This window comes from Vanessa tameamea, chromosome 8 (genome assembly GCF_037043105.1).
Source record: "Vanessa tameamea isolate UH-Manoa-2023 chromosome 8, ilVanTame1 primary haplotype, whole genome shotgun sequence".
Classification (NCBI taxonomy): domain Eukaryota; kingdom Metazoa; phylum Arthropoda; class Insecta; order Lepidoptera; family Nymphalidae; genus Vanessa; species Vanessa tameamea.
In genome coordinates, this window is record NC_087316.1 from 7,494,291 (window position 1) to 7,508,731 (window position 14,441).

The 14,441-nt window shown below is 35.7% G+C and overlaps 1 protein-coding gene across 1 annotated transcript; it reads left to right on the forward strand.

The window, feature by feature from the left end:
* The first annotated feature begins 7 nt into the window (after positions 1–7).
* LOC113400063 (ATP-binding cassette sub-family C member Sur) lies at positions 8–14,437 on the forward strand. Its single transcript, XM_026639444.2, has 26 exons — positions 8–90; positions 3,114–3,261; positions 3,350–3,725; positions 4,659–4,868; positions 4,951–5,280; positions 5,360–5,560; positions 5,741–6,041; positions 6,119–6,300; positions 6,395–6,710; positions 7,760–7,865; positions 8,420–8,571; positions 8,641–8,885; positions 8,963–9,181; positions 9,258–9,406; positions 9,491–9,607; positions 9,722–9,795; positions 9,883–10,010; positions 10,143–10,298; positions 10,554–10,775; positions 11,230–11,387; positions 11,468–11,663; positions 11,972–12,191; positions 12,320–12,444; positions 12,526–12,817; positions 13,027–13,226; positions 14,034–14,437. The coding sequence occupies exons 2-26, from the start codon at positions 3,125–3,127 to the stop codon at positions 14,181–14,183; spliced, it is 4,962 nt and encodes a 1,653-aa protein (XP_026495229.2). The 5' UTR covers positions 8–90; positions 3,114–3,124; the 3' UTR covers positions 14,184–14,437.
* Positions 14,438–14,441: the final 4 nt, after the last annotated feature.

Genomic DNA, 14,441 nt, shown 5'->3' on the forward strand with positions numbered 1-14,441 from the left:
ATATAAATGCATCAAACAAAACGGTTTCTGCCAAGCTGAGTGCAGTGATCTAAAGCGACATGCAGGCAGCTGATAACCGCACAGAATAAGGTTCCAACTTAATATTATTTGAATGCTGCTACAATGGAGTACGTTCGCTATGTGCTATTCGCATTCAGTCTCTCGCCAGTGTGTCCGGAAGGCTGGTGTTGCTCGCGTGTATGGGGCGCCTCTTCGATCTTAACGACACAATCGACTCAGGAATATAAAACACTGAACGACCGTCATGCCATTATATCCGGCATAATCATCATGAATACAATGCGCAGTCATTTAAAAATATTATAATTTATTCTTGTTTCCTACAGTGCGGTCTTAAATGTGAATTGGCTTCTATCAACATTTAAATTTGAAGTGTTTAACATATAAATATTGCCTATAAATTGGTGTCGGTGTTTTTTATAGCATAACTTACCTTATTTCTTGTGCGTGAGAACTATTTTTTTGAGTGCTTTCACTTCTATAGCGAGGTAGGTATTACAACTTGAACATATTTTTATTATTACGTGAGGTTTAATGTTATATCTATTAAAAACCTAAGTCTTAACCAATCCATATAACAATATAAAGTTTGGTATGCATTTCTTTTGAAACAGTACTTGTTAATTGTTTACATCGGCCGCAGCAGGATGTTGACTGGAGGCAACCTTTATATACAGCTGATACCTACTTCGTCAGTCGTTTTATGATAAAAAAATATACATTTCAAAGTTGTTATCGCCGATCGTAATTGTACCATTTGCAAAGTGAAAATTACCTACTTCATTTTCATATAACAAATACTTCGAAATGTTGTTGGATCATTAAAGCAATTTACTAAACTGGATTTATTTTTCACTATCACATTTATTTTAATAGACGAGTACTAGTTTGAAAGTTGTAACACGTATCTTCCACATAAGTAATTATATTAAATAGATGATTTCCGAATTATTTTGGTACAATTTTAACTAAATATTGCTTTATTTATTTTCTTATTTAGAATTTCAGCTTTATACCAAGCAATTTTATTTAAAGTCAGTTTTTTTTTTATCTTCGACGTTATTGTCAAAGGTTTACTTCGCTATTAAATGTCAAGTTAAAACCGCGATTACAATACGACTTAAATTAATGTATATATAATTTAATTTTGATATCTAATATACATAATATTTAATTGACAATTTAGATATGAATATTAATTTGTCCGTATGTACTAAATTAGAGCAGTTTATTGTTAATTGAGCAGAACAACCCGCTTACCGCACTGCAGTAGGGTAACATCTGTAAAATAATAAGTCGCTACCTGCTATTATTTCATAATTGATCAATTTTGTGATGTTCTTATGTTTACAAGATTCTTGTAGAGTAAATAAAACTATCTATTTAATTACTAAATTTAATAAAAAGCGTTCAGGAAATTGTAGATAATATTTCTGTGCCAAAGTTCATTTAACTTATTTATCTAAATTTACCGGTATATCAAAATAGATTTTCTTTTGTAACTTGTTTTTCATCATGACTTCGGAAAAAAACGATAAATATAATAAAATAGTTAGTACAGCTCAGTCTTACATATGAATACCTATGTATGTCGTTGTAACTAACTGTATAATAGATTTTTTTCTTCAAATCGCTATACTTAAAGGATATTTCATTCTTAGACATATACGATTTATGTATACAATAAGAATATAAAAAAGTATTATTTTATTATGTAACCTCCTCTCGAAGATAACACCAGGGTATCGCTATACACACTTCATTTCTCAATACATTGACTTTTTTTAAAGATACATCTAGTACACACTCCGTAAAAATATATAATCGATAAAAAATTAAATAACAGTTTATAATAACAAAATTATTATTGAATAGTTTTAGAATATGTTGTTATTCGATTAGTAAACCTTACAGTTAGAACATCTATTGAATGCATAGGTAAGTAAGCTTTCTTTTTCTATTGTCCTTATAACATTTATTTATGGTTCAGTGGGGAGTGATTTCCCACAGCCATACTGATGACCAAACGTACAAGCATAATTGATGTGCTAAACAATAATTCCTTAATTGGCTATTAAGGTTTGCACCACGCCAACTCAACTCATGGACTTGGCGTATCTCTGTTATACCTACTTTTTCTGAACTTCACTGCTTAAACAATCTTATCTTATTTTACAAATTATTTTCATAGGTCCCTTTCATAATTATATCATAATAGTTACACTCAACTTTACTAACTTTATCAAGCTGTAAATACTCTTCTTTGCTTTTTATTACTGTATTCAGATATTTTAGAGAACTACAAAATTTTAGATAGAAAACGGTCTGAGCTGAAATAATATAAGAAAGTTTCATAACGATCAAAATTAGTTTGTGATGATTGTCAATATTGTCATTATTGTGATCTATAAGTGTAGTGCGAGTGTACTGAATTATCCAAGCGTGTTTTCCTTTACTCGAGATAAGAACGAGACAGATTCGAATAATTAGTATTATATATAAAAATAACATTACTACGTATGTTTACAAGCGTACGTTTTCATAGTATTAAATGTTCCGGTTTCACGTACGTTTTTATCGATAATTTTTCACTTTAGTATGTCAAGATTACGTTCCGTGATTTCGACGCGTCCGCTTCGCCATAAAATAATGGGACTCGCCTGTAACATGGCGAATATTTATCAATAATGACGCAAGTAAAGCCAAAACACTTAAGACAGAAAAAATTAAGAAATACACAGCTGTTACCTTTATATTTAAATGATTTCTATACACATTACTGACTACGGAGCTCGGCGAACTAAACTGTGCGAAGAAGTGACGTCATAAGAGAGTTCAACGCTCAACATTCGAGCTCTAAGTTTCATCAACTTTGAAATTCACTATCTCTGGTAGACACTCTTATCCGCTTATGCGGATTTTAAAACTAAAATCAATAATCTTTTGTTTAGTAATACTCGTATGTGGTCGTCGTTGTCGTACGTATTATAGTGGCACTCATTTTCTCGAATAAACGTAGTAATCTTATTTTTGCTGAATTAAATATATAATAAATTCTCTCAATATTATACAAACAATTCATTTTTATTGAGGTAAGATTGAAATGGATGCGGTATGCCAGCACACCGATGCATTGTGCCAGGCGTTTGGGCTCGCCGCCGCGCTACACTCGCTCAACCTCTATTGCGCTAGCATCTGCACTGCACTTATATGCTGTTGTTCCACGCAGCGGCCTCGCTGGTATGTATTTACTACATAGGCTTTGATAACTAATTTTCACTAAATTTAAATACTTTCAATTATTTTCTTATGAAAACTGTAATTTTAGGATTGGTATCAAATGGCGATGGCAAAATACGCGGGGAATAGTAAGTCTCGCTTTGGGGATGATATGGTGTTGTGCTGCGGCTGCAGCATCGCTTCGCCCTGGAAACACCGTACGACTAATTGCCTCTCTAATGGCTCCTCTGTCTTGGCTTGCTGCCGCGGCAATGCATGTAGCATTATGGACTCGGCGCTCAACGGCCCCAATTCTTTATTTAGCTATATACTGGTCGTTATCATCAGCCTCATCAGCAACAATCACATATCGTTTTCTACTCAATGTGGTTCCTTACAACCACGTTGAAGTATATCTTCATGGAGCCGGAATATTTTTAGCATTCATAATGTCTGGAGTGGATTGGCTTTGCTTTTATGACGAAGTAAGTAGTTTAAAATTTTTGGTTTGAATACTTTATTCACCGCGTAAAAAATTGGTAAAACTGGATATGTGAAAATGACTCGCTTTAAATTTAAACAAAAAATAATTATTAATCGTTTATTTGTTTATAAATATCGCTTAGTAATATTGATACAATTTTTGATTTCCATTGAAATAGCAGTTCAAGTTCGTTGAAAGTAAAAGTAACAGACCGTTTATGTCTCACTGCTGAGACTAAACTAAGACTTCCTCTTACTTTGAGGTGATGGTTTGGAGCTAATTCCACAACGCTGCTTCATTACTTGATAGCGGGTACATGTAGTATAATTTAATTGAAACTAAACAAAGAAATGAAAATATCGAGGAAACTGGTATATAAAAGTTTCCTCACGATGTTTTCCTTCACCGCCGAGCACGAAATGAATTATAAACATTAATTATGCACACGAAAATTCAGTGGTGCTTGATCCCGCAATCATCGGTTAAGATACACGCGTTCTAACTACCGGGCCATCCCGCCTCAAGTTCGTTACATTTTATTAATTCAAATAATAATTGTATCCGGTTTTCTTTTTACATTCAATTATGCCTTTAGGCAAAATTAGATTTTACATTTACATGTATGTAATTCTGGTAATTCGAAGGTCATAATAATATCATGTAAAGTTGAATGATAATCCCTCAAACGTAAAATGACTCAATAAAATAATTTCCTTAAAGTACTTACTCATAAGACGCCGGACCAGACGCCAGACGCCAGCCACGAGACGCACGTCTGGCGCCACAGCTCTTATAATTTCCGGAACACAACTTTTAATGCAAACTTGAAATTTTAAAAAATATTATCAATATTATAACTATATAAATTAAATATAACATTTTAATATATGTATATAAATGTATTATAAAATGTTGTGCTACTCTAATCTTTCAGGTTACAAAACGTTCACTTGGCCGTACAAAAAGTTCTACAGAATCTAAAAATACATTATATTTATATAATGATACTCACTTTTACTCAAAAATAACTTTTTTTTGGTTAAACACACTTTTATATAAAGGTTATTGTGTACCTCTAGATAATGAGGATTTAAAAGAAGTACCCGAAGAAGAGTCCTCAAAGACATATTTTAAAAAAATTAAGGTATTTGACTTAAATCCAATATATAGCAACTCTTCGATATTCTATATTTTTTTCTAATAATGTTTTAAATATGAATTTTCAGACTATAATTGGCAAAGATCAGATCGTCAGTATATGGAAATGCTACGTTCGCATGGTGTGGCCAAACTTCTATATTGCAGGAATATTAAGATTATTCAGCGACTTAACAAGCGTCATTCCGGCGTTAGGCTTAGCTGCTTTAATTTGGTACATCGAAAATATAACGAAAATTGACGGCATGGAATCTGAAGTGACCATACAAGAGTTTTTCTCAAATGGCTACGTCGTGCTTGTTATTGTAACATTAGCACTTATTCTTCAAGGGTTGTTCTCACAAAATGCCACTCATTTACTTATGGTAGAAGGTTCTAGACTAAAAATGGCTTTACAGGTAAGTGGAACGGTATAAGTATATTTCAGATATGAAATACCAATAACCATGTATAATCTGGTAGAACAATTTTTTGTAGAGCATGATTTACGATAAATGTACGCGATTAGCTTGTTGGTCTACAGACGCAGATGTAAATGAGGGATCCCCATTACTTCAAAAGCCCAAAGATGATGCTAATACACAATCAGGCCTTCTTACGAATTTAATATCTCAAGATACGTATAATATTATGTCCTGCGTATGGGTTTTTCATTATACATGGGCCATACCATTGAAGGCAAGTATGAAAATGTTAAACGAAAACGGAAACGTGTAGTGATTACTTAAAAACAGTGTTTAATTTTTGCACTTTATCGCGATAATAGTAAGAATTGATAACATACCTAAATATTAATTAAAATGTATAAATATACTGTCTGTAACTGTTTTGTTTGTAATTATTACGTTTTATTTTAAGGTGTTTGTTATATTGTATTTACTTTATACAAAATTGGGTATTAGTGCGATAATTGGCTCAGTAACTAGTCTGTGTCTCATAACTCCATTGCAACTCTTCATTGGGAAGAAAATATCAGACAATTCTAGAGATATATCAAAATGCACGGACCACAGAATTTCGAAAATATCAGAAATTTTGCAGGGGATGAATGTCATTAAATTATACGTATGGGAAGACTTGTTCAATGAAAAAATCTTACAACTGAGGGAAGTCGAATTAAAACTCCTCAATAAAGATTCGTGGTATTGGGGATTACTTAGTAAGTTATTAGGATATACCTCGTTAGAATTGATATATATTTCAATAATATAACCTTTTTTTCTCTTGAAATTGCAGATTTTACGACACAAGTTTCCGCAGCATTAATAACGATTATAACGTTTACAACACATTATTATCTGGAGAACACAATTACGTTAAACTCTATAAATGTGTTTGCTGGGTTGGCACTTTTCAACCAGCTGACGATACCACTGCTAATATTACCTGTAACTATATTTATGATGATACAAGCTATGGTAAGCCTGAAAAATATCTACCACACTATTAACTGACATTTATATATCTTTTGACGTTAGACTACCAATAAATAAAGACAATCTTAATGTTTAGGTCAGCACAAAAAGGATAAAAGATTTCTTGGAACTTCCAGACTCTTATAATACGCGAGATGATGCTAATGACGATTCATTTACTAAGCAATCCACGGACAATTTATACGAAGCTTTTCTTGATGTTATTCCAGAAGATAATCTTCTCTCTGAAAGGGAAGAATTTGATTTAAATAATGACGAAGAAAACTCGTGTCTCAGCAATGTGTCAATTGTCCACGGACAGGAATATTTGATAAGGTTTACAAATGCTGCTTTCTCTTGGAAAATAAAGGATAATGTGTGGCTAGAGGTTGACAATTTAGATATACCACCAGGTAATTATAAATTGTACATAAAATTAATATGTATGCTATGTCAGGTACACAACGTAACTTGTATATTTTTTTTTTATAAAAATCATTCGCCCTGTAGTTTAAACTGCATTCAAATTGGATTATAGGTTACTTTGATATTGGTCGACTATTATGGATACTGCTTTATTCCTTCCTGTGAAGTTATATAACCTTTCTCAATATATAGGGTAAAACCGGGATAATTACCCTACTATTGAATTATGAAAGAGCCTAATTTTAAATTGATCAATTCACCATACACAATTCCCATGAATACAGCTACTTTTATGTTTGACATTACATTATAACTTGTTTTTGTTTATCTAACAGTAAGTGATTTAGCAGAAATCGAATTTTTGCTGAAATATTTTTGAGGATAGATGATATAGGATGTTTATCGTCTAGTCTTATAAAACAAAAAAAGTCGACAAAATTAAGAACAATTTACTGTAGAAGCTTTAGCCTAGGGGCTCTTACCGGTCACCACATAAATGTCAAATTGGTTGGTCCAGTCTTCATTTCTATCTCATGTTGATCTAGGTTAGGAATACGAGGCTCGAAGTTTTCTACTCTTGCCATAGCACTTCTATCATCCTGCAATTAGTTAGACAGTATAATAATAAAAAAGTATATTTATAAAACATAACATCATTTGTAGGAGAATTAGTAATCTATATAATAATAAGAAAAAAAATTTAGTTACTAAATTGAAGTACAAGAGTCGATCGAGATTTTTTTCTTGTTGGTGATCCTGTTATTTCACTTGTTAGTGTTAGTGTTAGGACACAAAGAAGACGATGACTCAATAGTTCAGCAATGAGATGAGGAATGAGAAGGTAGACGTAAAGTATATTTGCAGTTATAGCTATCTATATCTGATTCATTAAAATCTTGTTATTTTACATTCTTAATAATTGAGACCTTTGCTACTCGTTCTTGCCTTTTTTGGTCTTTAGGGTATATTTTTAAATAAAATGGGTGTAAAAAGTTATCTTTATACTCACATTACTTTAACCAAATGTTGGTTTCAGGAAAATTAATAATGCTAGTTGGATCTTCTGGTTCTGGCAAATCCTTGTTGCTTTCTGCAATATTGGGAGAAATGTATCAAGAAAAAGGAGAGTTTAATACAAATGTGTGAGCTATTTTTTTTAAATATCATAAATGTACTATTTGCTCGCAGTAGAGGTACTCAATTTTTTTAGAATGTTCTAATGCTTTGATAAAATCCTATATCGATGAATTTCTAAACACCTTATTTACGAAACTTATAGAATAAACTGGACATAAGAGAGTTTAATGGGCTACAATACAGAGTGGAAATTACAGTTTTGGTAAGGTTAACTATGGCATAGTGTCATAACTGTAGTTGGCTATTTGACGTCACCGAAGTTACTTCGGCGAAGTAATCCATAAACTATTTGTACAAACACAGCTATTGATAAAATTTCTAAACAATAGTTATCTGAATCTTATTTATAATATTGGTTTTAAACATGTATAAAGTTACGTTCACGACTCACTTATCTTTCACACAAAAAATTGAAAACATAATAAGAATTAGATATCATTCGTAACCGAATCGATTTCAAATTGTAGAGTCATATATCATTTGGTATTATTTTGTTCTCCAATTTTAATTACATTTTACCGTCATAATTATAATAATAAATTTTTTTTTTTATTTATAGGCATTGTTCAACGTGGTACGCTGGTCAACCACCCTGGCTTCTCGAAGGCTCAATAAGAGATAATATTTTAATGAATAGTTCGTGGTGCCCAAAAAGGTACGCTCGCGTGCTGCGTGCCACAGGATTACGACCTGACTTGCAGCTGTTACCGGGTAATATAACTTTAGAAGTCTAAGTTTCAATATATTTTCGTGGAAAATAAATATTGTGTTCAATTGTAGAAGGCGATGACACCCTATTGGGAAGCTATGGGACACCACTGTCAGGAGGACAACGGGTTCGCTTGTGTGTCGCGCGTGCTTTATACTCCAAAGCGAGGCTTATTGTACTTGACGAGCCACTCACAGCTTTAGACGCGACACTGGCACAACATTTGGTCAGCCGGGCGCTCATTCCTGCCGCACGATCTGGTCGTACAATCATATTGGCCACGAACAGATTAGAGGTCTTACATTACGCGGACTTTGTAAGTAACATTATTTCAATCGAGAATTTTTTTTTATAGATTAGAGTATTAAGCAAAGACCGCACTATTTTAAACAGATAATAGCTATGGAGGACAGCCGTGTATGTGAAGTCGGTCGTCTGAACACTATGTGTGAAGGCGTTTTGAGTCAATGGGCAAGACTGGCTGCAGACGCCCGCGCAGCAGCGTCTCGAACTGGCGCTGGTCCAACCGGAGGCGCTGCGCGTGAAAGAAAACAACTTCTTCGAGCAATAAGCCGCTTGCAGCTTCAGAGAAATATGTCAGTTGATGCTATGGTATGTTATATAAATGTAGAGATAATTATAACTGACATTGAATTTTGTCAATGTTTGTAAAATGTAATTATGCCAGCATGTGGGCATCAACGAAGTGGCTGGAGCCCATCTCTTCGCAGAAGTGCCCACGTGTGCGGGTGGCAGTTGGCGTCAGATCTCCAAGCGAATGCGGCCACCAATATCACGTCAATTTTCCACTCCGCCTCCGACAGATCAAAATTTCAAGTGAGCAAGCTGTTACTCTACTCCTTGTACATTTAATTTTACATTTTAAGGGTATTTTATGCGCATTAATTCATATATATTTAGATGGTATCGTGACTTACGACGAGCTGTAAGTGCAGATGAATCTAATAAAGTCTTACAGCATGAAGCAAGCTTGTTGCGTCGATTTTTAAGCCGCCGACCGTATCATACATTATCCAGGTAAAAACAAAACACGTGTATCGTAAGGCTTATTGGTATATATACCTAAATACATCCACTAAACTAGCATTTAAATCTTAGAGACATATTCACGAAGAAAATTTGTATTTACAGATGGACGCCAAGGAATTTACTTCGATTATTAAGCTCTGATTCTGATACGTCCTCTCATTCAACCCAAAATAATGGTAATTTTTTTAAATTCTAGTTTTCTCGTTATAAAAATATAAAAGCAAAAGTTTCAAATATATTAATATCGAACCTAAAATAAAAAGGAACAGTAGTGGAAGTGCCATCTGATGACGCGACGCTCAACTCTACCACTTGCAATGGAATTGACACGATCGCTGCGCAGGAGGACAAATCCGAGCCTAACACAGAAGATGAAGTTGTCCAGAACGAGGTGACTATGAGTATTTCACAGCCATAGCTTTTATAATTAATCTGTCGTCACGTTACCTTATAGTGTATCGTACCGCGACACTAAAACCTGTTTTCATTATAACTCTACTTACCAACACGTATACGCACATAGTTTACGGTGTGGTGGGAATATTGTCGAGCGTGCCGATGGTGGGGTGCCGTATATTGGGTAGTAGCGGTGACGGCGCAGGCGGTGGCACTCGCTGCAGATTTTTGGCTCTCGCATTTAGCCGCAGAGAATGCCCACTCTCCTCTCTCCGATCAAGAGGTTCAAATCTTAATTATTTTGTTTGCAATTTTGAACAAATGTAACAATTTGAAACATTTGATTTTATTTAAACAATATTTTATTATTATTATGATTTTTAATTTATTCATTACGCTTTTGCGTATAGTCAAAATTACAGATACTTATTATATAAAAAGTATTCAATCACATACAAGTAGATAATTACTACATTTATTATTTAATTGGACATATTCCTAAGGGTTATTAAACTAACTACTAGACTTAATATTCTAGACATGGAACATGATACGTATTTACGTGCTGTGGTGCGCGGGAGCGATATGCGCTGCAGGCTGTGCGCAAGTCGCCTGCGCATGTGCCGGTGCTGCCTCCAGGCGAACTCTTCACGAACGTCTGCTGCACGCTACGCTCCATGCACCGTTGCACCATCACAACTCACGCTCGGCTGGCGTTACGACACACCGCTTCTCTTCTGATACACTTGTTGTTGATAAGGTACAGATATAGTTCTTAAGAGCACTATTTAGTGTGTGTATATTATTGATACAAGTAAGAAAAAGAGCACATTTCTAGTAGATAGGCCGAACAGTTTTTTTAATAATATATAACCATAATTATTTTCTTGAAAATCAACGTAGCCTTTTTTTTCTTCTAAAAAATATTAGTTGCCTAACATCTCGTCAGAATTGGTTCAGCCGTTTCAAACATACAACAGAAGGACAGACAAAAAAGTTATGATTTTTTGAGAAAAGTACTGCTACTGAAAATTTTTTAACAGAAAAACCTGTAATAACTTTTAATTAGCCCGACCTGGAATGTTTAAACATCTAACTATGACCATGGGATGTATGGCCGTATAAACTAGCCACTCGAACAACGAAACTGGTTTTGTTAATATATATATATATATAGGTATATATTTACGCTATACCGAATGTTCTCATTACAGAAATTGCCAACGGCTGTGAACAGATGGGCTCAACTAGCATTACTTTGCGGAGCCGCTATACTTGTTAATGCAATAGCGTCGCCATGGACCTTACTCGTAATGATTCCAACGTTTGCTATGTACATTGTACTTCAATCTGTTTATTTAAAGAATGCTAGGTAAGATTGGGAAATGGATAACAACTTTTTTCTATGTTATAATTTAGCTACGAAAGGCATCTAAGGGTGTCTAATTTCAGGACGCTTCAACACGAAGAGGCTGAGAGCGCAGCGCGAGCGGTGTCACTCGCGGCGCAAACACTGTCGGGCGCAGTCACAGTGCGCGCAGGAGATCTGCGGCCACACATGCGCGACGCTTTCTGCCGCCGACTCGATCGCAACCACAATGCTTTGTTGCTACTCAATTCTGCTAATCGTTGGTTAAGCTTTTCACTGGTAATAAAAATACTTTCAATAAAATTTAATATTTGTAATTCTTTAAATATTAATTACTTTTTTTTAAACTAATAAATTAAAAATAAACCTTACATTTAGTCAATTTACCTTAATTTGCAACTCGATTCTAGCTGAAAAGTATTATAATAATAACTAGTTGCTAAGTCTTCGTTTGTTACTTACTTATTATATTAATGGTATCAATGCCCACTGGTTATACTGAATTACAAGTAATGCAATTTAGTATCTTTAGTTATGACGTAACAAGAAGTAAAAATGAAATTACAATATAAAAAAATAATTCACAGGACGTAATGGGTGCGTGGAGTGTATTCGTGTCCCTGGCTGCAGCCCTGTACAGTGGCAGCGGGAGTGCGGTCACGGGTCTGGCGGGCACCTACTCTCTGCTGCTGCCCGTGTACCTTGCCCACCTCGGCAAATGCCGCGCAGACCTGGATGCGCTACTCGCATCCGTGCAGCGCCTGCTCACTGACATCGAAGTGCCACAAGAGGATTACAGAGAAGATTGTACGTTTTTATATACTATAGTAAATTGTAACGCAGTTTTTTGACACCTCAATTTTATTTGTTTTGATTAATACTTGTATTATGTTTGTACTTATTTATAATAGGATAATTCTCCTTTTATATTTAAGGTGCTATTCCTACTGATTGGCAACGGAACGGTAAAATAGAATTCCAAAATGTAACTATTCAGTACCAACCTGAATCACCGCCGGTGCTTCAAAATATTGATGTCGTAGTTAATCCCGGTCAAAAGGTAGGGTGATTTCGCCATCAACACAATACGTATTTCATTAATAAAGGGCGTACTCTCATTGGTTTTTTAAATTTATTATAGATCGCCATCTGTGGTCGTAGTGGCAGCGGAAAATCCACACTTCTACTGACTTGTGCGGGCTCAACGAAAATTCACAGCGGTCGCGTTTTGCTCGACGGTCAAGACATTGCATGCGTTCCGTTGCGGGTGCTACGACATCGAGTAGTTGTTTTGCCACAAGAAACGGTCATGTTTTCGGGAACACTGCGAGAGAACCTCGACCCACTCGCTGTGCACACAGATGAAGAAATTTGGCAAAGCTTACGAGCCGTAGGATTGTTTGATTATGTGACTGCGCAGCCAGCTGGTTTAGGTATGCTTTCAAATATGTAAAATGTGAATGGTGCATTAACTGCGTGAACTTTAAAAAGAGCGAAACATTTTAATACAAAACGTTACTTGTATAATCAATTTAGTCTCCCTTGAGATTGGCTGCCGTGTCCGTAATCGGTCACGACGACATAATCATGATCATATTATATATGTATAACCGAACTAATGGACACGTAACGGCGGGTGCAGAGTGCAGCGTGTGCGGCGGGCGCGGGTGGGGCGGCGGTCGCGGCGCGCGGGTGTGCGCGGCGCGCGCGGCGCTGCACGCTCGGCCGGCCGCCGCGCTGCTGCTGGACGAGCCCGGCGCCGCCCTTGACGCGGCCGCCGAGCGCACCTTGCTGAAAGCGATCGCTAGCGTCGCCCCTAACGCTAGTATTCTTACTGTCGCGGTAATTTTTTAAGATTGATGTATCAAGTCTTTTTTGAAGGTTCACATTTGTGAGATTGTGTGTAAAGACTAAGAAAGGAATTTACAAATGATGCCACACCTTGGGACTGAAGGATTGCCTCTTCTATTTATTTTTCTATTCTGAACTGGCGGTATATTTTTATTTAATTATCAAAAAGTAATTTGAATTTGCTAGATAAGTAATTGGGAAGAGATAATAACGTACCGAATTATTTCCTAACAAATTATCCTCGAAAATAAAGATGGAAACACGTAGGCACTATGACGTTATATCTTGCGTTTGTCATACTTTGGGTAGGGTCCGTGTGGCTGACTCATTGTGTCATTCATATATAAAAATTGCTGAACATAAGGCTTTATCCCCGCGAAATTAATAAAATACAAACTTCCAACCCTCGTTTTACCCCTTTAGGGGTGGAGTTTCGTAAAATCCGTTCTTAGCGGATGTATACAAACTATAAGGGTTCCTCACCTGCCAAATTTCAAGTTTGTAGGTGTTAACGTTTCTGAAATTTCGTGATTAATTAGTGAGTGGTATTTCGCTTTTATATAGACAGATCACTAGCTGTCTTTCCAAAAATTCGCTCGTATCTCAGGGATTGGTCGTCAGGTGTTAGGTAAAAAAATAGTCGGTGTCCCATTTTGGAGCTTAACCTGCTTCATCCCAAATGTCATCAAGTTCAGTGGTGTTGCCGTGAAAGAGTAAGAGACGGAGTTACTTTCGTATTTATAACATTTGTATATATTTGTTTGTCATTCGTAACATATTTATTGTACATATCCTCAGCACCGTATATCATCCGTGCGCGACTATGACAGCGCCATGATGCTGGAGCGCGGCAAGGCCTCAGGATGCGTAGACTTCGAGACGCTGAGCCCGCACGCCTCGCTCTACGCACGCAGCAACCGGTCTACTGATCCTGGTCATACCGAATAGATTACGTCCAACACTATTCGAGACGAGCTCGGCGTCTCTGCGACGAGTCGCGGGTTATTTATTTGGACACATTCCGTAAATGTATCGCTTTAAAATAAGACTGAAGTTGCTCGTAATTATTTGTTTGATAACTTCGAGGACCACCGAATGACTTTGTAGCAATAATAATGTAATGTAATTTTGACCATTTTAGACAATTTACTTGTAAATAATAAATCACAATTTAGGTTTATCGAATAAAGGAGTAATAAAAAGAGT

Excerpts from the sequence above, each read along its gene's own strand:
- LOC113400063 (XM_026639444.2), top strand. The coding sequence starts at position 3,125 with ATGGATGCGGTATGCCAGCACACCGATGCATTGTGCCAGGCGTTTGGG. Across the intron at positions 6,042-6,118 it reads GTGGTATTGGGGATTACTTA|ATTTTACGACACAAGTTTCC; the intron begins GTAAGTTATTAG and ends TTGAAATTGCAG. Across the intron at positions 8,572-8,640 it reads TGACTTGCAGCTGTTACCGG|AAGGCGATGACACCCTATTG; the intron begins GTAATATAACTT and ends GTTCAATTGTAG.